Consider the following 25842-nt stretch of genomic DNA (forward strand, 5'->3'; position numbering starts at 1 on the left):
ACTGGACTCATGTTAAGGCACTATGCACATAGAAAGAATGAAATGGTAGGAAAGTAGAATAAACTAAAGAATAGTATAGGATTGGTAGTAAAAAAATGCTAGGTCTTTATCATAAGTATGACACTGACTTTCCAAATTTGGAGAATACAATTAGTATCCTTGTTCTGGTTATAAAAATGCTCACAATGCATAGGTCAGAAAGCTTACAGAATATTTTATCAAGTTGCATAAAACATTTCTATTATGACAAAACACAAAACTAAAAAATTAAATGTCAATCCAATAATTTCTTTGTTTATAAAACACTTGCTATAATTTCGAGAGTTATTCCTCAATGACCGTTATTCTTTAATATAAATAAAAAGAATTTTATATGCATGAGTGGATTCTAATGTATATATCCAAATTAATATGTACCATTAAATTCTAGTAGATTGTTATCTAGGTCAATGTCAATTAAGTTAATCTAGTAATTTTAGTCCAATAATGAATTTGGATCCCTAAGGCTCAGTTGGTCACCATGGAAATTAAAATCATTATTAAATGCCTGATAATACTAATTCCATTGTGCTTTCATGGTCATTTCACATCAGTAAACCAAATACTGTATTAAATATAATTCTTTATGCATTAAATCTCTTTTTCCATTATATTATAATGCCTATGTTTTATAAACAATGCAAGTTTCTTATACATATTTTGGGGCAGCAATATTTTCCTTAAAAATGAAACAGTCCTTAGAAAAGAAAAGAAAAGAATAGAATCCTACTCTGAGCTTCTAGTATTCCTGAGGATCACGTAAGTCAGGTTTCTATGACTACTAAGTGTCAGAAGACCCAGTTGCTTTCATCTGGCATGAAGACTGCTATTCACTCAGAGAGAATCGAGTCAAACTGGCATTTATGGTTCTGAAGCCAACGTCTAGAAAGTGTTGCTATCAGTTTCAGGCACTGGCACTTTTCCTTCCCTAGTGGGTAAACACACATATTTCCTCTGTAGCACTCATAGATAATAGAGCCAAGAAGGCCCAGGACTCATTACTGAAATATTTTTGCCAGATCCTGGATAAGAATTTTGGAGGATGTTCAAATAATCACTTGAATCTCTATGAATTATGCCTAAAATACAATGCCATCATGGTCATTTAAGGTTGAATGAATTACAATCCCTCAAATCATGGGAAACTCTCAGTTGTGATAGCATTAGCATGTTATAAATCTTTGTTACCATCATACTGGTGACAGCAGAGTCCCAGGTCATCAAAAATTTATTCCTTATTTTTTGTTCTCTCACTCTTCTTCCAAAAACTTACATACACTGCATAAGTCCATAAACTGTTTTACACTAAACGTAAGGATGGTTCTAAGTCCCACTAAAATTAAAGCCACAGCAAAAATAGCAAATATAACTTCATGGAGTTTTAAGATTTACCATTAGAGTTGAGAAATAGAAAGATTGCCATTAGAGTTGAGGTATAAGTCTTAGTGGGTATTAAGAGTTTTCTGTGTGACAAGCTGATAGAAAATTCAAACTTACACTTATTTATGTCAAAGCTGTACAGGAAAGGGTTAAAACTGGGAAGAACAAAATTGAGTGCAAGACTTCAGGAAAATGAATGGCAAGCATAAAATCAATTTAACCTTAGTTTACTTGATCCATTTAGATTCAAATCCTTTCTTTCACTAGATGTTTCTCATCTTTTCCTTCTTGGCTCTTATCAGACATCATCTCACTTCAGCAGAACATTTTCACATTACTTCATGACCAAGGATTATAATCTACTCATATAGCTCCTCCAAAATATGGGGCATTTATAGCCAGAAAAAAATTGATAATAATCACAGCTACATATAAAAGAGATTTTTTACAAAACATAAGCATAATACCAGGTTGGATACAGGTTTGGGACAGGTGCAAAACAAAATGTTTGCCCTTTAAGAATGAAACCTAAGGGGCGCCTGGGTGGCTCAGTGGGTTAAGCCTCTGCCTTCGGCTCAGGTCATGATCCCAGGGTCCTGGAATCGAGCCCCATATCGGGCTCTCTGCTTAGCAGGGAACCTGCTTCCTTCCTCTCTCTGCCACCTCTCTGCCTACTTGTGATCTCTGTCAAATAAATAAATAAAATTCTTAAAAAAAAAAAGAATTAAACCTAAAATGAAGAGAGATAGCTCCACTTGAAGTTCCTGTTAATATGAACCCTCTCATGACAATTATTGGGAGATTTTGTGTCAATTGGCTAGATTTGAAGCCACAAGAAAAATTATTCAAATTATAGGTGATTCAAATATAATCACATAGGCATAGTAATCAGGGATCTATAAATATACAAATAGCCATTAATTGAGGATAACTATAGTCCAGTTTAATTATATAATTTAATTAATACTTAAAATAACTGTGTCACAGGTGCCATCATTAAACCACATTTTACTAATGTAAAAAATAATACCAATTAATTTTATGCACATTCGCCCATGGGAAGTTGATATTTCTAAATAGAGATATTTGGAGTTTTGCAAAAAAAAAAAGTAAATTGCACTATTTTAAAAATTAATTTTGTCTTTTTTTTAATACAAACTCATTGCAGTTTAATAAATCTCCTGAGCTATTTCTACTACTACTTTCATATTATAATGTTGAAGAGGTTTTTCCCTAATGTCACTCAATCCAATTCAGCTAAATTTTGTTCTATTATTAGACATATAAATGATACATCTTAACAGAATGCTCATAATCTTTTCACTTCCATTTTACATTTTCATTGTTATACAATGACTGTCAAAGGAAATATTTCATTAAAAGTTAATTTTAACCTAATGAATAATAATGAATGTTATTTTGGTAATAATTCCCAATGTTGACCACCTCTCAACAAATCTCATTGCAAAATTTACTGAGAACACATCATAGATGTATAAATTATTCTGAAATCATTAACAATAAGAATGTTCTTTGTTGCTAATGATAAAAAAAAGATACCATATATTGTTTTTAAGAGACATTGTAGTTATAGCAAAATTACCACTGTTTTACTTCCTCAATGCAAAGTAGTTACTGTATCTCCCAGATGAAGCACATTTGGTTTTTTTTTCCCTTTTCTTTTTTTTTTTTTTTTTAAGTAATAGAAATTTATTAAGCGAAGATACAGAAAGCGATGAAGCACATTTCTGCTTCCCATTCTGTTTGGTTAGTAATATTGTTCAATTATGTAGAATAAAGACATTTAAGAACAAAATGGGTCCCTGATCAGCACTAAAGTGAGCTGTTGTTTAAAGGAACGTAGGAACGCCTACTGTTAATCATTTTAAAGTATGGTGCATTCCTCCACCTCAAATAGTGTTTTTATTCATATTCTTTAGATGTTTTGCAATGGAAATTCACAACAATTAGGTATGAACATTTGGTAACTTAGATCATAAGGTTTAAGGGATCCTAGGATCTAATCTCCAGGAGGGAAAAGTAAAAACCATGTTGTGTCAGGTTTTCACAATACTTTTTCCTTCCCTCCTTCCTTCCTTCCTTCCTTCCTTCCTTCCTCCTTTTCTTTTTTATCAAAGGCGGGGGGTAAAGGTCAAAGGGAGAGGGAGAGAGAGAATCTTAAGCAGGCTCCACACTCAGCATGGAGCTGACAGGAGAATTGATCTCAGAACCCTGAGATCATGACCTGAGCCGAAATCAAGAGTCAGAGTTTAACCAACTGAGCCACATAGGTGCCCTCATAAAACTTACTTATACAGGAGTGTCATTATTCAAAAAGCCTGATCCAATGATTAAAGATAATGTTGTGATTTAGAGCCCTTGGGCAAGTGATTGTATTACAAGGAATTATATTTTTTAATTCATTAAATAAATAGATAGATAATTGCTATAAAAATTAAGTAGAGCAAAGGGATAGAAAGTGAATGAAAAAGACTATACCTATATATGATAATATGGTGACTGGCAAAATGTCTATACAGGTGATACATAGTCTTGTGACCTTCTGAAGTAGAAACTGGTTTGGAAGATACAAATTACCAGCGTTCCAGGCAGCAGGAATAGCAAGTGAAAACTCCTGCAACTTGTTTAGCATGCTTGAGGATAAACAATGTAACCAGTGGAGAAACTAAGTATCAATCAGTAGGAGACCAGGAAAGTGACATAAGTAGGGATGGATCATGTTGGACCTCATAATCAGGGAATTGATTTGGATTTAATTTTGATTATGATGGCCAGAATTTGTAGGCTTTTGAGCAGATGAGTCAAATGATCTCATCACATTATATATTTCTAGAAGATTCCTTTAGTTGCTAATTGAAGAGCTTTGGGACAAGGAGAACAGTTGGTAGGCTACTGAAATAATTTAGGTAAGAGAGAACAAAGGTTTGACATCGATAACAGTGAAATCTCCTTCAACCACGCTGCACACTTTTCAAGAGCCATGTAATTCATTTTTGTCTATTTTTTTCCTCTGGAGTTTGGAGCAATATTTGAAATATAGTGACACTAAAAAGCATTTTTTGGACAAGTGAATGAATACATGAATAAAATTATAAGACTTAATGAAAACTTTGAGTATTCAAAAACTATCATTAGCTAAGACAAATAGAAGTAGTGAAAAGTTAGATACAATTTCATAAGATTCCTGAGGCTTATAGTAAAATGCATAAGTTGATATGATTATACAAGAGGATAATCTGTTTCAAAGAAATAGAACAAATACACGAGTTAAGAAGAGCTTTTTTCATGTTGAGCTCACACATAATGAAATCCAAAAACCAGTGATAAACACAGTGAAAATCTTTAGAGTTAAGACACAAAGAAGCCTGGACAGGATAATTTTCGAATTTCAATACTAAAAATAAGTGCTTTCTAGAAATACAGATGAGCAGTGTTAAAAATTATTTCATACCAATCAAGAAATAGGCAGAGGACATGAACAGACATTTCTGCAAAGAAGACATCCAGATGGCCAACAGACACATGAAAAAATGTTCCACATCACTCAGCATCAGGGAAATACAAATCAAAACCACAATGAGATATCACCTCACACCAGTCAGAATGGCTAAAATTAACAAGTCAGGAAATGACAGATGCTGGTGAGGATGCGGCCAAAGGGGAACCCTCCTACACTGTTGGTGGGAATGCAAGCTGGTGCAACCACTCTGGAAAACAGCATGGAGGTTCCTCAAAAAAGTTGAAAATAAAGCTACCCTATGACTCAGGAATTGTACTACTGGGTATTTACCCTAAAGATACAAACGTAGTGATCCGAAGGGGCACATGCACCCAAATGTTTACAGCAGCAATGTCCACAATAGCCAAACTATGGAAAGAACCTAGATGTCCATCAACAGATGAATGGATAAAGAAGAAGTGGTGTATATATACAATGGAAAACTATGCAGCCATCAAAAGAAATGAAATCTTGCCTTTTGTGATGATGTGGATGGAACTAGAGGGTATTATGCTTAGTGAAATAAGTCAATAGGAGAAAAACAACTGTCATATGATCTCCCTGATATGAGGAAGTTGAGAGGTAACATGGGGGCTTTGAGGGGTAGGAAAAGAATAAAAAATAAAAAAACCATAAGAGACTCTTAATCTCACAAAACAAACTGAGAGTTGACAGGGGAAGGGTGGTGGGGTTATAGACATTGGGGAGGGTATGTGCTATGGTGAGTGTTGTGAAGTGTGTAAACCTGGCTATTCACAGACCTGTACCCCTGGGGCTAATAATACATTATATGTTAATAAAATAAAATAAAATAAAATAAACATAAAAATGATTTCATAAAACATGGGCATATGTGCACATGCACACATGCATACACCACTCTTTAGCTACCTAAACCAATTGCATTTTCTTCTCAACATCTGGTCAAGTTATTAGATCCATAGTCAGGGATATGCCATAAGCAGAGTTACTTTGATTTCAGAAATACATGGACTTCCTTTTTTCAAATTATATATGGAGAAATGTAGCTGAATTGCTTTCTAGCTGCTATTGCAATTACAATGAATAGTGTATAATATAATGTAGTAAATAACATATCAATATCAATTTGTACATTGTCTTTTATATCAAAGGATTCCCTATTTTAGTTCCTTCTACTCCGCTTTTATAAATTATGTGAATGATATTCAAATAGCATGCTTCTCAATTTTTTGATACAGTACCACTCAAAAGGATAGATAAACTGTTAAAAGATAAAATCTAATGTTAATAAATTCTCAAATGAGAATCTGACACTGAAACTAACTCAATGGGACACAGTGAGGTCATATACAGAAAATGTATAATTAGAAAAAATAGTCATGCTAAAAATATGACTTAGTAACCATTCATGAGAAAGAGATCAGGGAATTAATTAAATGAAAACTAAATTTATCTGTTATCACAGTAGACCTTTATCCTTTCAAATTTGGTTTACCTCTTCCAGGAAACCTTCCTGACCCTGAAATGCTATGTGAATATACTTCTTCTATACTTAAAGTATTCTGGTTAATACTAATCCCAAAACAAAGAAGTGTAAGATTATGGAATAATAACGACTCTGGGTTTCTATGAACATTATTCAGAATTCTCCTAACAAATTCAAATAATCTTCTTAATTTAGTATAACTCTATGGGTACAGATGTACTAGAAAATATCCCTGATACTACACCTAAGGTCTTAGGGTCTATCCTTCAATCACCTCTTTTCTGTTTTTATTGTATTAATGCAAGAAATGTCCATTTCCTGAAAGGTGAAAGCCAAATCTTCCTCATTACTCACCTGTGGTGTTTAACAACATATTCCCCACCCCCCAAAAAAATCACCAACTAATTAAAAGCAGATATTTAAAATACCTGATATCTCAAAAATTACCAAATATGCATCAAAGATGTACTTGCCAGAACAAAGCAAACTAACACTATTAATAAAAGCATTAACAAAGACATTTAATGAAATGCATGCAGCCTATTATGTTACTGTGCTTTTCCAAAGGTTATTGAGATTTTATCAGGAGGTAGTTTCTGGATTTTCTTATTTTTAAGATAACTTCAGCATTTATGTAGTCCAAACATTTCAAAATGCAACTAAAATATAACTAGCTGAAACATAACAAATATAAAACATTAGACTACAGAGAAGTGTGAAGTACTTAAAGTGGTACTGAGAAGGGAATTGAGACCCCTAAATCCGTGGTCTATAGTAGGAGACTGAAATTAAAAAGCTATGAGTCTATTTTTAAAATTTAGAAAAAAATATAGCAATGAAAGAAATTAAAATAAAAGAAATAATACATATAAGACTGTAAATCAATGAGAAAAATATGATGGCAAGATAAATAAAGTAGCAAAATTGGTTTTCACAATGAATAATAAAATTGACAAGTTCCTGGTTTAATAGATTAAGAAGAAATGAAGAAAAAAAGTACAAATGATATTTGAAAGAAAAAACAATAAATTTAAATGTTGTAGACATGAAATATTTAAGAACATTACAAATAAATTCGTTAATGAATATGAATATTTAGATGTAATGGATAAATTGCTGGAAAAATATAGTTGCAAGAAAAATAGACAAAAAACTAGCACTATAACTATTTAAAAAGCTTAAGGTAGTAGTTAAAAATCTTTACTCCAAAAAAAGTCCAGGTCCAGACAGTTTTAGCTACCAGGTCTTCCTAATTATTAGAAAATATATAATTATCATATGTAACAAGCAATTACGAAATGTAGAAAAAGAGAAACTATTACTCAAGTAACTTATGAAGCTATCGTTACATTGTTACCAAAACTTGACAAGGACTCTATGAGAAAGAAAAACTCATGTTCAATATTCACTCATGAATAAAAAGACTCAAAAATATTGAATAAAATATTAGCAAACCAAATCCAGTAATAATAAAAAGACGGATTTAGAGTAGAATTGCACATTTGATTTCCATTACAAAATCAATAGAAATAATTTACTCAAATAACAGATTAAAGGAGAAAATTTATCAAATTTTCTATTTCAATAGATGAAAACAAACAAAAAACCTTTGATTAAAAACAGCATTCATTTAGGTTTAAACAAAAATAAACCAAACTCTCAACAAACCTAGCTGAAGAAAGCTTAACAACCATAACAAATTTTATTTTTATTTATTTATTTTTTAAAGATTTTATTTATTTATTTGAGAGAGAGAATGAAAGAGAGAGCATGAGAGGAGAGAGGACAGTGGGAGAAACACTCTCTGGCGATCAGAGAGCCTCATGTGGGACTCGATCCCAGACTCCAGGATCATGACCTGAGCAGAGGGCAGTTGCTTAACCAACTGAGCCACCCAGGAGCCCCACAAATTTTATTTTTTTAATAGAGACATAAAACATTAAAGTATGTGTCTAATTTGTTATACTTAGAATTGTATCAAGTCAAAAATTGCCACCAACAACCACTATTCACCATTACACAGGAACACCTAGTAAGTGCAGTTACTAGAACTGAACAAAAAGAATGTATATTATAAGATCTAGAATGGAAAAAAATAACCACTGTCATTACTTGTAGATACCATGAGTATGTACATTAAAAATTTAAGCTAGCTTATAGGTAAATGATTATAATTAGTAGAAGAGTTTAGAAAGTTTTCTAAGTTCAAATAAATATTAAAATTTATTTTCTATAAACCACCTATAAACAACATGGAATTTCAATAAAATCAATAACACATACAATACCCATATAACATTAGTTTTCTAGGAATAACACTAAAAAAATCTGTGACTAAAATATAAACACATTTCTAAAGATAATAAATAGGCAGCAAATAAAAATAATATATGCTATAGAATAGACCATTCAATAGTGAAAAATAGTCAACTATCTCTTAATTTAATTAATCTCTACCCCAGAACCACATACAAAAATATTTATAGCAACATTACATATAACAACCAAAACATAGGAACTCCCTAGATGCCCACAACGAGGAGAATGTTGTAGAAAATTAAATAGTAGAAATAAATCAACTAGAATTACACACATTGACAGAAATGAATCTCAGAAATAATTTTGAGTGAAGGAAGAAAGTCATACATTATGATTCAATTTTTAGATCAAGTCCAAACACAGAAGAAGGCAACAGTATTTGTTTAGGTATATATAATTAGGTAGTAAAACACTACACAGATGATCCTTTTCCTTGGCTTGGATATATAAAGACCAATGATGTTCATTTTGATTATGTACCTGCTTGTATGTTTGTGTGTGTATAGTCCTTTTATTTATGTTCTATTTCATAAAATTTTAAAAAATGATGAATTTTAGTCTATTTCATTTGTCATCTATCTCCCAGTGAATCATATAATATCTTAGCATTTAAAAATTTTTTAACTCCATAGAAAATTTCTGCCTTAGAAAATTTTTTATATTACCAATTTTCTTGGTAGGTCAACTTTCCCTTGGCCCAAATAAAATGAGGACAGCAACAGCATGTTTATACAGGAGCAGAGTTATATGAAGCAGAAATAAATGTGGAATACTGAATTTTGTATCCAAAACCATCAGCACAAGTGAAATTTAGGCATAGCAAATTAGGTGAAAGAAACTTGAATGAATTAATAATTATAGTTATCATTAGTTGAGTTTATAATATGTCCAAATAATTAGCAAATTACTTTAGGTATATTTTCTTTAAGGCTTACAAAAATTCTGCAAAGAATAGTATCAGAAAGATAAATGGATTTGCTACTTACACAGCTCATGTAGAGAGAAGTTAGAATCTGAATCCAGGTGTGTCTCTCCTTTGCATATATGCTCTTGTCATTACTCCATATTGCCCAAATATTATTATTTGATGTCTAACAGTGGGGTCTAATAGAGCATGAAAAGAACTGATTTTTAATCTAGCTCTGTAAATTATTAGTTGTTTGAACTTGGATAATATTTAATAAACTCTTAAAGACTCAGTTCCATAGTTTTTTCTTTTTTTCTCTCTCTTCTTTTTCTTACAAATTGGGGATAATACATGTTAGAGTCATTATGAATTTTAAATAAAATTCATATGTAAAGTATCTAATACAAAATATCTGTTCAATAAATTGCAGCTTCAGTTGATTAAATTATATGAACATCTCCAAAAAATTTCAGCCTCCTGGGGTTAGAAAGAGAAACAGATGGCTGGATTCATACAGGCTAATGGAGCAAATAGAAGAAAAAGATAAGAGAGCCCAAAAGTGAAGATGCTGGTAAAGAACTCACTTTCATGACTGTTCACCTGGTTATGGCCAAGATGGGCAGATGATGAAACCTGGAAGAGGCTGGTTCTCTGACAAATAGAGAACATACTTAGGATGAACAACTTTAATGAAGTTGGGGGGTGGGGGTGGAGAAGATCTTAATTTTTAAAGAAAAGGAATGGAAGAAGAAAATGAAAGAAGACTTTAATTAAGTCAACCACAACCAACCCAGAGCAAAGAACAGTTCACAGCCTGCACAATTGCATAGCTATTTAAATACTCTCCCTCCAGTTTTCCTGATGAGATGAGCTATGAGAAAGTTTAACCAGGAGGACCTCATACTGTGGTTAGTCACAGTTTTGCTGCTGATTTGACTTAGAATGCAGTGTCTGAGTGCTTTTCAGATTTCTTTACCAAACAAGAAGTTCTCTATTTCTATGGCAGCTTCACTATGGGGAAAAAAAAACAAAAACAAAACACAAAAACCCAGAGCTCCTCCGGTTGAGTAAAAGCATAAGGACTTCCTACCATATGTTACTCATGTTCATTTGATGTCTAATTATACACCTTTCTGAATCCCTGTTACCAACAACTTAATTTTACAGTCTTTCTACAAAGACTTATTTTTTCCTGTTATTTTTTCCAAGAAGTAAAATGTTTTCTCTAGCCCAAGACTGGAATTCTGCTGCATATATACAGACCTACTTGATTCTTTTCAACTCCCTGCCTGTTTGCTCAAGTACTGTCAACCTCAGGTCCCCAGATCCTATGATCCACCAAATTGCTGTAGCCTCCACAATGCCTAGAATTGTGGTATCCCTTGAATACTGTGCATTGTCAGTTAGATATCCCTCAGCCCTAACAAACGAATCAAGCTCAACACAGGTGTCTACCAAGTCAAGTCTCACTTATAAATCTCAATATATTCCCAGAGATTATTAAAAGGCAGCTCAGAAATATAAAATATTATAGATTTCTAAAACTTGTATGTCCTCTTCTTAAGCTAATATTGTAAAAGCTATTCATTATTTGTTATCTCTCTGAAATTTGAAATTGTTTTAATTCTCTCCAACATTGACTCCAATATCCCCAAAAGACATAGAAGAAATGCTAATTAGAGATCCTTTAAGTGACAAATGAGATACTGCAGTAAGTAAAATAGCACTTTGGCTTACACTGGACTTCATACCTGAGCGCATAGCCTCTTTCTGAATGCTTTCATAGTCATGCCAGTCCTTTCTTCTCAAACCATCTGTCCATGCATAGAATTGCCCATCTCCCAGGCCCAGTGGAAATGTCTGTGGAAAAGGAAAGTATTCAGAGCATAAAAAGGTGGTATTTCCTTTTGCATGGTAGGTAAACACAGCCGAGCACATAATAGACAATCAAAGAATATTTGTTGAATAATGATTCTTCTAAGTATACTGAAAAGAAAGCTCTTGCTAGTGACAAGATTAATATACAGATTTTAAAATAAGAGCATGGGTCACTCACAACCCCTACAATTTCTTATTTTGCTTTATCCAGAGACATTAAAAACTCACTGTATCACCGCCTCTGAGCATAATACTAGTAATGGTATTAAATGGAATTAATTTTGTTTGTGATTTGCAGTTTCACTCATTTTGATCAAGTATATTTGAATGGCCTGATAATAATATTAAGCAACCATTCACTGAATGCTCACTATGAGCCAGGCACTTTATGTTAAATACTCTGCATATAAAAGATTATTTAATCTTTATGGTAGTCTATGGTTGACTAGCTCCATTTTTCTGCCAATTAAAGTTAGGCCCAGAGAACAGAAATAATTTGAATTAAACCACAGTGGCAAAGTCAGAACTTGGAACAGTTAAGACCAAAATTGTGATCTTAACAACTATTAATACTGTCTCCCATCTAGATTTCTGTCAAAGTATGGTACATGGTTACACTTGCAGTTGAAGTTAGCAACTACTCAACAAGTATAGTCACAACATATGTTTTATGCTTTGGTAAAACCCAGTATGTTCCAATGTCAACTTGAAAATTACATTTGTGTGCATTGCTGAGATTACGTTTTTGGTGTTTATTCTTGGTAATAAGAAACAAATATTTTGAAAGAAATTTATTTTCACAATCTTAATACTCAACATAATATAAAATAAATGTTTTCATATCCACATACCATTTTTTTTTCTTGGTTTACTTTTTGAAGTAAATAATACATCTCCAGAATGAAGGGTAAATATAAAGTTTCAAAGTAGATAAAACAAAAAAATAATGTGAGCGCAGAAATTTTATTCCAAGAGGCTTTCCAAGACAAATAAAATGTCTTATTTCTTAGTATGAAATAGTAGGACTATTATATATCTCAGTCCATCTTTGTAGGTTATAAAGGATCCACTTGTTTGAAAGGATGAAAATGGAGTTTGACATAAAAAAATACTTAAAATCAGAAGAAAGATTTGCAAAATCAGGTGACTATTATCTAGACATTTAAAGGAATTTGTTACAAGAGTAGTGATTTCAGGAAAATGAAAATAATAGAGGAATAAACATACAAGGATGATGATGAGTTTATATAAAATACTGAGGATAATAAGAATAAATTTTTAAAGGAGGATGACAAGAAAGAAAAGTTATGGAAAAATTAACAGAAAAGAATATAGTAAAAAGAGAAGAAAATGGGAAAAAATTTGGAAAGACATTTGGGTTTATAATAAATAGCAAACATTAAAAAATGTCATACACTTTTTCTAATTGATAATGGATTTCATAATTCGAAATTTTACCAAAATTCAGCTGGGAATCAGACATTTTAAATAATCAAATAGCTTTAAAATGCAAAACTCATGTTTTGTCTCAAATTTGCATTTGCAATAATAAATACTGAGCAGTAATGGAAATCTCTTATACTGATTCAGATAATACCAATTTATGAATATCACTTTTGGATTAAAATAGATCATCTCAAAACAAATTTTGACATTAAACATGAAGATTTTCTTGGGTAAACTCCAAATATCCAAACTCTCTCTTGTTACTTATTGGTTCACAAACAGGGCCCTGAAAAAGGAAAGAGACGGGCCACTCCAGTATAGTGGTTGACAGGTGTAATAAGCAAGGGAACTTACATATGAAGCTTGTGTTGGGCACCCCAAGACATGTAGATCCTTGCACAGGCCAGCCAGAATCTCAAAAGTTTATATAGAGACCTTAATTGGGTTCAGTCACATATGCAATCTAATAGTCTCAACAATACCTTATTCTCTCAAGGCTGTTGTTTTAAACAATTCCTAGTGTGGGAATAGTAGGTAGAATGTATGTTCCAAGGACACAGGAGGAGTGAGGAGCCTCTGATTGCCCAGGTCCCACTCTCCTGCCAGCTGGTGGTCATGTCCTCATGATGATCTCCTCCAACACTTCACCCATTTTGACCAGGTCTTATAATCTAACACATTCCCCCTCTTCTGCAATGTGCCCTATGATGCCAACAAGGGTTTTACTAGTATGGAAGTGGTTCATTTGGTTACTATTCGGCTACATTTGAGGCAGAGCTCACAGAACCTATATAGGCATACACAGGTGAAAATACAGGTTAGGATAATGATTCTCAGAGGGAGGAGCAAGATGGCGGAATATCACTGGGTCCCAGGAGTTCAGCTAGATAGTTATGAAACCATTCTGAACACCCACAAACTCAACAGGAGATCAAAGAGAAGAAGAGCAGCAATTCTAGGAACAGAAATCAACCACTTTCTGGAAGGCAGGACTTGCAGAGAAGTGAATCAGAGGCGACATATAGGAAGGCAGACTGCGGGGGCAGACTGCGCAAGCAGTAGAGCAGCAGAGCACAAAATCAGAACTTTCAGAAGTATACTCCACTGAGGAATGTTGCTCCAGAGGCTAAGCAAGGGGTGGGACCCTCATGGGCACAATGTGGTCTCAGGACCTGCGGGTTCAGAAAAAGACCAGGGGTATCTGAGTGTAGCAGAGCTGCCAGGTATCAGAGAGGGGAAGCCGGCTACAGAGACGGAGCCGAGGTGGAGGCTCTCAGCTTCGGGTTACCTTAAACCATGATCTAAGGCAAAATCCGGCCACTATTCTTTGAGCTGGAAAGCCACAAGTGGCAGATCTCCTCCTTCCACATCTGGAAGGAGTGGCGAAGGAGCCTTTGGCAGGAGTCTGCTGGGTTTGGAGACTCCAAACGGGGCCATGTGCCAGAGATAGAAATGCTCGGTCACAGGCCAGGTGAGCATGGAGTGCTGCTGGAGACCGGGAAATGGGAGAGTTTGACTGCTTTTCTCTGAGGGTGCACTGAGGAGTGGGGCCCCGAGATCTCAGCTCCTCTGGGCTGGAGATTGGGAGGCTGCCATTTTCATTCCCTTCCTCCAAACCTCTACGGAAAGCATTCAGGGAACAAAAGCTACCAAGAGTGAACCTGAGCAGATGACTTAGCTTGGTGCCTGGCAAGGGTGGTGTAACTCTGCCTCAGGCAAAGACATTTGAGAATCACAACAGGCCCCTCCCCGAGGAGATCAGCAAGAATGATCAGCCAAGATCAGCCGAGACCAAGTTCACCAATCAATGAGAAGTGCAACACTTCAGAGCTACGGGAATATAGTACATAGAATTCATGGCTTTTCCCCCATGATTCCTTAGCCTTTCAAAGTTAAATATTTTAAATTTTTTTCTCTTATTCTATTTTTTAAAATTTTTCCTCTTTCCTATTTTAATGTTTTTTAAACTATTTTATCATATCAACACTGTTTTAAAATTCTTTTAAATCTTTCATTGTTATAGTCATATTCTATTCCTTTATTGTATTTAACCATATTTTTTGTATACATATAAGTTTTTCTTTCTTTAACATTTTGGGATACAGTTTCTTCTAACAGACCAAAATAGACCCTAAATCTAGCACATGGCTTTGTTCTAGTTTTCAGTCTGATCACATTCTTTCCTCTTTTTTTAACCAGCTTCTTATTAATCAATTCCTTTTTTAGAATCTTTTTAAATTTTCATCTTTAAAGTCATATCCCATCCCTTCATCATGTTTACACTAATTTTTTTGTACATATATATATATATATATATATATGTATAAGTTTTTCTTTCTTTAAAATTTTGGGAAGTAGTTTCTTCTAACAGACCAAAATACACCCAAAATCAAGTCTGTGGCTCTCTTCTATTCACCAGTCTAATATATATTTTTTTCTTTTTTCTTCCCCCCCCAACCCGCCCCCCAGTTTCATGTCTCTTCTGATTTGGTTAGTGTATATTTTTCTGGGGTCATTGCTACCCTTTTAGTATTTCATTCTCTCATTCATCTATTCTTATCTGGATAAAATGACAAGGCAGAAAAACACCTCAAAGAAAAGAACAAGAGGCAGTATTGGTACTAGTACTGATGACTAGGGACCTAATCAGTACAGACATTAGTAATATGTCAGAACTAGAGTTCAGAATGATGACTATCAAGGTGCTAGCTGGGCTCAATAAAAGCATGGAAAATACTAGAGAATATCTTTCTGGAGAAATAAAGAACTAAAATCTAACCAAGTTGAAATCAAAAAAGGTATTAATAAGGTGCAATAAAAAATAGAGGTTCTTACTGTTAGGATAAATCAGGAAGAAGAGAGAATTAGTGATACAGAAGACCAAATGATGGAGAATAAAGAAGCTGAGAAAAAAGAGAGATAACTACTGGACCATGAGCGCAGAATTCAAGAGATAAGTGATACCATAAGACAAAACTGTATTAGAATAATTGGGATCCCAGAAGAAGAAGAAAGAGAGAGGGTGCAGAAGGTATATTGGAGCTAATTATAACAGAGAATTTCTCTAATTTGGAGGAAGCATGAATCAAAATACAGGAGACACAGAGAATCCCCCTCAAAATCAATAAAAATGAGGTCCACAACCCATCATCTAATAGTAAAACTTACAGGTCTCAGTGGCAAAGAGAAAATCCTGAAAGCAGCTCGGGATAAGAGGTTTGTAACATACAATGGTAGAAATATTAGATTAGAAGCAGACCTACCCACAGAGACCTAGCAGGCCAGAAAGGACTGGCATGATATATACTCAGAGCACTAAATGAGAAAAAAAAAAATGCAGCTAAGAATACTAAGAAAGCCAAGTTGTCATTGAAAATAGAAAAAGAGATAAAAAGCTTCCAGGACAAACAAAAACTGAAAGAATTTGCAAACACTAAACCAACCCTACAGAAAATATTGAAAGTGGTCCTCTAAGCAAAGAGAAGGACTAAAAGTAACAGACCAGAAAGGAACAGAGACAATATACAGTAACAGTCACCTTACAGGCAATACAATGGTACAAAATTCACATCTCTCAATAGTTACCTGAATGTAAATGGGCTAAATGCTCCAATCAACAGACACCTCATATCAGAATGGATAAAAAAACAAGACCCACTGATATGCTGTATGCAAGAAACTCATTTTAGACCCAAAGACACATCCAGATTTAAAGTGAGCGGGTGGAAAACAATTTACCATGCTAATGGACATCAAAAGAAATCTGGGGTGGCAATCCTTCAATCTGATAAATTAGATTTTAAGTCAAAGACTATAACAGAGATGAGGAAGAGCACTATATCATACTTTAAGGGTCTGTCCAACAAGAAGTCCTAACAACTTTAAGTATCTATGCCCCTAACTTGGGAGTAGCCAAATATATAAACCAATTAATAACAAAATCAAAGAAACACATCAACAATAATACAATAATAGTAGGGGACTTTAACACACCCCTCACTGAAATGGACAGACCATCTAAGCAAAAGATCAACAAGGAAATAAAGGCTTTAAATGACACACTGGACCAGATGGACATCACAGATATATTCAGAACATTCCATACCAAAGCAACAGAATACACATTCTTCTCTAGTGTACATGGAACATTCTCCAGAATAGATCACATCCTGGTTCACAAATCAGATCTCAACCATTACCAGAAGATTGGGATCATTCCCTGCCTATTTTCAGACCACAGTGCATTGAAACTACAGCTCAACCACAAGAGGAAAGTTGGAAAGAACTCAAATACATGGAGGCTAAAGAGCATCCTACTAAAGAATGAATGGATCAACCAGGAAATTAAAGAAGAATTTTAAAAATTCATAGAAACAAATGAAAATGAAAACACAACTGTTTAAAATCTTTGGGACACAGCAAAGGCAGTCCTGAGAGGAAAGTATATAGCAGTACAGTCCTTTCTCAAGAAACAGGAAAGGTCTCAAGTACACAATCTAACCCTACACCTAAAAGAGCTGGAGAAAGAACAGCAAAGAGAGCCTAAACCCAGCAGGAGAAGAGAAATAATAAAGATCAGAGCAGAAATCAATGAAATAGAAAGCAAAAGAACAGCAGAACAAATAAATGAAACTAGGAGCTGGTCCTTTGAAAGAATTAATAAGATTGATAAAACCCCTGGCCAAACTTATCAAAAAGAAAAGAGAAAGGGCCCAAATTAATAAAATCATGAGTGAAAGAGGAGAAATCACAACCAACACCAAGGAAATACAAAAAATTATAAGAACATACTATGAGCAACTATACACCAGCAAATTTGACAATCTGGAAGAAATGGATGCATTCTTAGAGGCATATAAACTACCACAACTGAACCAGGAAGATATGGAAAACTTGAACAGACCCATAACCAGCAAGAGATTGAAACAGTCATCAAAAATCTCCCAATAAACAAGAGCTCAGGGCCAGACGGCGTCCCAGGGCAATTCTTCCAAACATGTAAAGAGGAATTAATACCTATTCTCCTGAAACTGTTCCAAAAAATAGAAATGGATGGAAAACTTCCAAACTCATTTTATGAAGCCAGCATTACCTTGATCTCAAAACCAGACAGGACCCCATCAAAAAGGAGAATTACAGACCAATATTCTTGATGAACATGAATGCAAAAATTCTCACCAAAATACTAGCCAATAGGATCCAACAGTACATTAAACAGATTATTCACCACGACCAAGTAGGATTTATTCCTGGGCTGCCATGTTGGTTCAACATCTGCAAATCAATCAATCAATGTGATATAATACATTAATAAAAGAAAGAACAAGAACCATATGATACTCTCAATAGATGCTGAAAAAGCATTTGACAAAGTACAGTATCCTTTCTTGATCAAAACTCTTCAAAGTGTAGGGATAGAGGGCACATACCTCAATATCATCAGAGCCATCTATGAAAAACCCGCAGCGAATATCATTCTCAATGGGGGAAAACTGAGAGCTCTTCCCCTAAGGTCAGGAACGTGGCAGGGCTGTCCACTATCACCACTGCTATTCAACATAGTATTAGAAGTCCTAGCCTCAGCAATCAGATAACAAAAAGAAATAAAAGGCATCCAAATTGGCAAAGTAGAAGTCAAACTCTCACTCTTTGCAGATGATGTTATACTTTATATGGAATACCCAAAAGACTCTACTCCAAAACTGTTAGAACTCATACAGGAATTCAGTAAAGTGTCAGGATATAAAATCAACACACAGAAAACAGTTGCACTTCTATACACAGAAATCAGTTGCACTTCAAGACAAAAGAAAAAAAAAATTAAGGAGTTGGTCCCATTTACAATTGCACCCAAAATTATAAGCTACCTAGGAATAAACCTAGTCAAAGAGGCAAAGAATCCACACTCAGAAAACTATAAAGTACTCATGAAAGAAATTGAGGAAGACACAAAGAAATGGAATAATGTTCCATGCTCATGGATTGGAAGAACAAATATTGTGAGAACATCTATGCTACCTAAAGCAATCTGCATATTTAATGCAATCCTTATCAAAATATCATCATTTCTTTTTCAAAGAGATGGAACAAATAATCATAAAATTTATATGGAACCAGAAAAGACCTTGAGTAGCCCGAGGAATGTTGAAAAAGAAAACCAAAGTTGGTGGAATCATAATTCTAGACTTCATGCTCTATTACAAAGCTGTAATCATTAAGAAAGTATGGTAGTGGCACAAAAACAGACAAATAGATCAATGGAACAGAACAGAAAGCCCAGAAATGGACCCTCAACTCTATGGTCAACTAATATTCGACAAAGCAGGAAAGAATGTCCAATGGAAAAAAGTGTCTTCAACAAATGGTGTTGGGAAAATTGGATGGCCACATGTAGAAAAATGAAACAGGACTATTTCCTTACACCACATACAAAAATAGACTCCAAATGCATGAAAGACCTCAAAGAGACAGGAATCCATCAAAATCCTTGAGGAGACACAGGCAGAAACCTCTTTGGCCTCAGCTGCAGCAACTTCTTCCTAGAAACATCACCAAAGGTAAAGGAAGCAAGGGCAAAAATGAACTATTATGACTTCATCATGCTAAAACGCTTTTGCACAGCAAAGGAAACAGTCAATGAAACCAAAAGACAACTGACAGAATGGGAGAAGATATTTGCAAAGGACATATCAGATAAAGGGTTAGTATCCAAAAATCTATAAAGAATTTATCAAACTCAACACCCAAAGAACAAATAATCCAATCAAGAAATGTGTAGAAGACATGAAAAGACATTTCTGCAAAGAAGACATCCAAATGGCCAATAGACACATGAAAAGTTGTCAACATCACTTGGCATCAGGGAAATACAAATCAAAACCACAATGAGATACCACCTCACACCAGTCAGAATGGCTAAAACTAACAAGTCAGGACGTGACAGGTGTTGGTGAGGATGCACAGAAAGGGGAACCCTCCTACACTGTTGGTGGGAATGCAAGCTGGTGCAACCACTCTGGAAAACAGCATGGAAATTCCTCGAAAAGTTGAAAATAGAGCTATCCTGTGACCCAGCAATCGCACTACTGGGTATTTACCCTAAAGATACAAATGTAGTGATCTGAAGGGACATATGCACCTGAATATTTATAGCAGCAATGTCCACAATAGCCAAACTATGGAAAGAACCTAGATTTCCATCAACAGATGAATGGATAAAGATGTATATTTATATACAATGGAACACTATCTAGCTATCAAAAACAACAACAACAACAATTAAATCCTGCCATTTACAATGACGTGGATGGAACTAGAGAGTATTATGCTAAGTGAACTAAGTCAATCGGAGAAAGACAATTATCATATGATCTCTCTGATATGAAGAATTTGAGAGGCAGGGCAGTGGTTTGTGGTGGGAAAAGGGGAAAAAAATGAAACAAGATGGGACTGGGGAGGGAGAAAAACTATAAGAGACTCTTAATCTCAGGAAACAAACTGAGAGTTGCCAGGGTGGGGGGGGGTTGGGGGAGGAGGGATAGAGTGGCTGGGTTATGGACATTGGGGAGGGTATGTGGTATGGTGAGTGCTGTGAATTGTGTAAGACTGATGACTCACAGACCTGTACCCTGAAGCATATAATCTACATTATATGTAGATTAAAAAAAAAAAAGGTAATGATTCCCAAAAGAAGTTCTTTTTTTTTTTTTTTTTTTTTTTCCCCCCCACCATGATCACAACCATTGATTTACTAAGTCCTCTACACTGGGGCTTAGATTGCTCAGGATGTTTACTTGTATCCTCATGTGATTTAATAAAGATGATATGCTAACAGACTCATCAGGTGTGAACACACAACATTCTGTTTGGATAATGGCACAGGCACTTCCTTGCAAGGAGCTAATAGTGTCCAACGCCATCCTAGTTTGAAGGACAGCTTTTCCCAATTAAGACATTTCGGTATTCAGTAAAGACAGAATTTGTTGGCTATTCCTTAAGGATTGCTGGGTGAATTTAATAAGGACTTTTATGTCTGCTACAATGTCCTTCAGGCCAGTGGAGGAAACAAAGATGGTAGTCAATGAACTACTCCTTTGGAAAAGAGAATATGCCTGTCTGGCCTTGAAGAAAGAGAAATTGTCAGCTTTAGGAATTTGACCTTGTTGACAAGTTTGCTGGGAGAGGTAGCACTGTCAGGCATGAGGAGATAGACGGGGGAGTGAGATATGCCAGAGCAGAGCCTTCACCCTCTTCCCTCTTTTGGTGGTGCTTTTAAAATCCCAGGCATAGTGCTTTCCAATAGGTCTAGCTGGCAGCAAGACAATGAGATTCCAGCATAGAATGAGTAGCTCCCTCTTACACAGGGGTGCTAAGTAACTCACCCATCCCAGTAGGACATCTCATCGTGAATTCCAATAGATAATTCCTTTCCTAGGTTTGATGGGACTTGATATTCTCAGCAGTATAGCATATTGTTCCCACAACTTCCATACCTTTTTAGTACTTGGTGCCTTAGCAGGGGTCCCCAGTCTGGTATATAGGCCAATAGGGCCTACTGGTTGACCATAAAAATGTACGAAAGCCTCAACAGCACTTTAGTCTACCTGGCCAAAATAGTTTTGCCTTCTAGTAATCTAAACTGCTGCTTTAATATTCCATTTTTTCCTTTCTACCAACCCTGCTGCTTTGGGGTTATAGAGGAGATGAAATCTTTATTCAATGTCATGTTCTTTTCCTCAGTTTTGCACATCACAACCTTAGAAATGTAACCCCAATCATCATCTATTCAACGTGGGTATCCATACATGATACTCAGCTTCTCTAATCCCCTAATGGTAGCAGCATGATTTGCACAGAGACAGAAGGAAGCTAAGGTTAAGCAAGAGGCAGAGGCAGTGTCCAAACAAACAAAAGTACGTTTAGAAGCCCACTAGGAGGGAGGGTGCCAAAATTCGCTAATATCTCACTGTTTGGGAATGCTCTTATTTGGAAAGTCTGCCCCAGACTCCTTTGGCAGTTGACTTAAGCATTGCTTAGAACACACAGAACATGCTGTTACATGTCACTGTATTTCAAGGCCAACGTTTTATCTTTGACAATATATCATCCTACCCAGGCACTATGGTGGTTGTTCTCTCCATGAACCAATTTGCTGTATCTACTAAAAGGTCAGTTTATGGCTTATACCTAAGCCTGAGCATCACCTTCCTGATTGCCACGGGGTGTCGGTGCCTTTAGGAATCTAGACTTGGAACACTGTGAGATTTGTAAGCCCAAATGTGTTTCCCATATCCTGACCCCACAAGGGCTCATTCAAGATCATTCACCCATTAACTTCACAATCCCTTTAGAACAACCCAACTGTCAGTGCAAAGAGTAAAGCCAAGTGATCACAAGCCAGACTGTTAGGAGTTTAGTCTACTGGGGGCTGTGTTTCTTTTCTGTTTCCATCCAGATGTCAGTCCTGGGCTGAATAGCAAAAGCAGTCTCGGAAGAGATAGCCCTGACTAGATCAATCAGTGGGAATTTCCCCTGTCCCTTTTCTCCAGGGCATCCTAGCCAACACAGGAATAGGGGCAGGGGCATTTGGAAGAGCTACATCTTCTGCAGTCTAGTAGCACCTGCATTCCCAGAGACAGTGGGCTGGTGGGCATTGGTGCTCCTCTGCTATAAACAGGCATGTTGGTTAGTCAAAGTGAGAGTTTGAGCCAAGGCAGAAGTGGGTCAATGAAACATATTATCAACCCATCCCCTGATAGGAAGGAAAGTTCTTAATACAGTGTGCTGTTCTTTTGTGAGAGGCTCTATCTGGAGGAATGCTGTTAGGAACTATTGATCTATGGGGGTATATCAGGTTTCTGCTCCCTATCAGGTTCTGAAATCCTGGGTACTCTCCTCTTCTGTTTTCTATGCCACGGGGCCCAAGTCATTCCTTCCAGCATCACAGATACATCTAACTCAAATGGTAGCTCTGCTTGGGAGATGCTCAGAGCTTTAATCAGCTTCACTGGTAGTTGTGTCTTCTCAAAGGGGGCTTGCTGCTCTGATGCCCAGTCCCACACATGCCCTTCATTTACCATGCAGTATAAATGATGGAGACACTGCCAGGTGGGGAAATAAATGCCCTTCAAAACCCTCAAATCCCTACAAAGGCTTGTACCTCTTTCACATTCTTAAGTGTTGGGTAGACCTTTCAATCTAGCTTCTGAGACAACTCACATCTTATCCAACCAGATGACTCTCAAATACTTTATGGTGGTATCTGGGATTTGAATTTTCTGTGGGTTCATAGCCCATTTTCTCCCTTGCAGATGTTCCAGCAAAATCTGCAGAGTATCCTGCTGCAGAAGTAAATCTTTACTTGTTAACAGTGTATCATTGTTGCTTAAGACAGTTCTACAAAAAGCTCATAAAAACCCCTAAACTTAGAGAGTCCAACGGCACCCATCTCAGGTCCCCTCGCTCCTTGGGAGCTTTGTGTTACTGCTCAATAAACTTTGCTTTGCTGCCCACCACTCTTCCTCTGGTCCACCTCATCGTTCTTCCAAGTGCATGACCAAGAACCATGGACACTAAAGGAAAAGAAATCCTGAAACAGCTGGGCATCGATGGCCACTGAACCACCCACGGCAGAAGCCAGCCCACTGCAGCAGCCACTCTTCTTTTTCTGTCTCCGTGCTCTACTTTGGAGTTTCTCATACAATTGCATCAGACCAGCTAGCATTTTCAGGTATCCCCATGCTCGCACGGTGGTCCACAGCCTCCAATACACAGGCCACCCCTCCTAATGGATAGCCAGCTCGTAATATTCCCCACAGATGCATCCTTCCTAGAGACCGTTTCTTCTGTCTCCCAGCTGGCTTGCCAAGTTTTGATTCACAACACAGGGGTCAGGAAGAGACAGAAGAAAGAGGCAGGCCATTACAGATTGGTATGCAGTGTGCTTAATAAACAAGGCACTTACATACAAGGCTAATCTGGGGCTCCGCAAAACGAATAGACCTCTGTACTCAGCCACCAAATCTTAGAAGTTTTTATGGATACATTAACTAGATCAGATCAGGATATATTCAGTCTAAACGGTCTAAACTCTCTTAAGGCTACGCCCTTTAAATAGTGTGGGAAGGGTGGTAGAAGGACAAGGGAGGGGTGAGGATCCTCTAATTGCAACAATCCAGCTTAGGGGTCAACCAGCGGTCATGTCCTCTATACAACCTTCTCCAACATTACCAGGCACATTCTATTCCCCTGTTTTGATTCATCTGATGTAGAGAATTCTTAGCAACTGGCAATACAAAGCAGATTGAACAAAAGAGTTAATCTTTGCTTTCTCTAGACACTTTATGAAAATGACAGTAAAGCATCAGATGAATCAAGAAAGCAGATAGTTAAATTGACATAAAGCTTTTGTAAATGGCTGAGATTATTGAGAGGGAAACACTTTTAATGCCACTGAATTTTTAAAATATTTCAAATTAGAGGCTTCAGGTATTTCTGAGGGTGAAGTTAAAGGTCAAAACAAAATGACTGGCATTTTTATACAGGACAATTAGACTCTCCTTGGTTCTCTGATCACTTCCCAAATCAAAATATCTGAGACCCTTTCACTGCACACCCCACCCATAGAGTTATGTATTTTGAATGGAAGAAGAAACAGTTGAAAACAAGGGCGTCGAGCTGTAGCAAAAATCAAGGTTCCATATAAGTCTATAAACTAAGCATTGTTAACCAACGCTATCTGCCCCTACTTGGCTCCCAGAAAGCTGCCATCCCCTTACACCCTTTAAACAAGAGATAGATGAATTCCTATCTGGAGAATTGAGTTAAAAGAGACGGGGGTACTTTTTCTAGGTATATACCTAGGCATTACATGGGGAAGTCCTCCTTAATCCATGAAACTCTGTAGTAGTATTTTCCCTACTTCACTTAGAGTATGAACAGGTAGGCAAGGATTACCAAATATGCGGGAAAAGTTTTAACATAAAATTCAGAAGCCAAAACGAATAAAAGATGCAATAAATTTGAAGGAAACAGAGACAACGTAAGTCTCAGAAAAATTCTTCCCTGCCCCCGCAAATCTAAATTCAATTCCCTCAAAGAGCTTTAAGAAAAAGTTCCTCCATAGAAACAGGAATTTAAAAAGAAGAAGAAGAAGAAGCAGCAGCAGAAGCAGAATGTAGAGAATTTAAAAAAGAGCTCTTGGAAAGTGAAAATGGGATAAGCAAGCATAGGATGATTAAGAAAGGAACCCTACTAAGATAAAACAAACAAACAAACAAACAAACAAAAACCAAAAAACAGAAGAAACAAGAGGGCCAAGGCCAAAGTTGTGACATTGAAGGAAGGGAGCAAAATGGCAGCAAGTCTAGAGATTCTCCAGTCCTGAATCGCTCTGCAAAAACACAAACAAAAAAAACTAAAAAACAAATAGACAAATTTACCCTTTGCTTACTTTTTAAAAATGTATTGAAAGGAGAGTTACAGTTCTTCCCAAGAGACTGGGGTGAATTAATCATGCATGCATAAAAATAAAAGCAAATGAAAATTGTGGCAATTAATAAGGCCAGAGGGGATAAAAGAACAATGTACAAGAAATAAAGTATAATTACAGCACACTATTTGATTCAGGTATGAATACTCTTACCCAAACACTGGTTTAACTAAAATTGGTGTTATAACTACCAAACATTGAGGGAAAGAGTGAAAAAAGATAATTAAATATGTATTTATATAATAGGAAAACAATAGATAAAAAACAAAATGAAAAAATCAAGTAACAGTAAACACACATGCTTTTTACAAATATAGATGCATATAACAGAGTAAAGATAAAATATTGACGTTGTTGACCTTGGGTATCAGAAAGTACAAATAGAGGGAAATGGG

At 35.9% G+C, this 25842-nt stretch overlaps 1 protein-coding gene across 1 annotated transcript in view; it reads right to left on the bottom strand.

Moving 5' to 3' along the window:
• Window positions 1-25842, bottom strand: part of LOC111157037 (polypeptide N-acetylgalactosaminyltransferase like 6) — a 1188224-nt gene that overhangs the window by 741775 nt on the left and 420607 nt on the right. The window contains exon 3 of the mRNA XM_022518249.1: window positions 11385-11493. Within this exon, the coding sequence (XP_022373957.1) occupies window positions 11385-11493 (109 nt within the window). The remainder of the gene's footprint in view (window positions 1-11384; window positions 11494-25842) is intronic.

The sequence above is a fragment of the Enhydra lutris genome, unplaced genomic scaffold (assembly GCF_002288905.1).
Source record: "Enhydra lutris kenyoni isolate GAN:26980312 unplaced genomic scaffold, ASM228890v2 scaffoldscaffold3, whole genome shotgun sequence".
Lineage (NCBI taxonomy): Eukaryota > Metazoa > Chordata > Mammalia > Carnivora > Mustelidae > Enhydra > Enhydra lutris.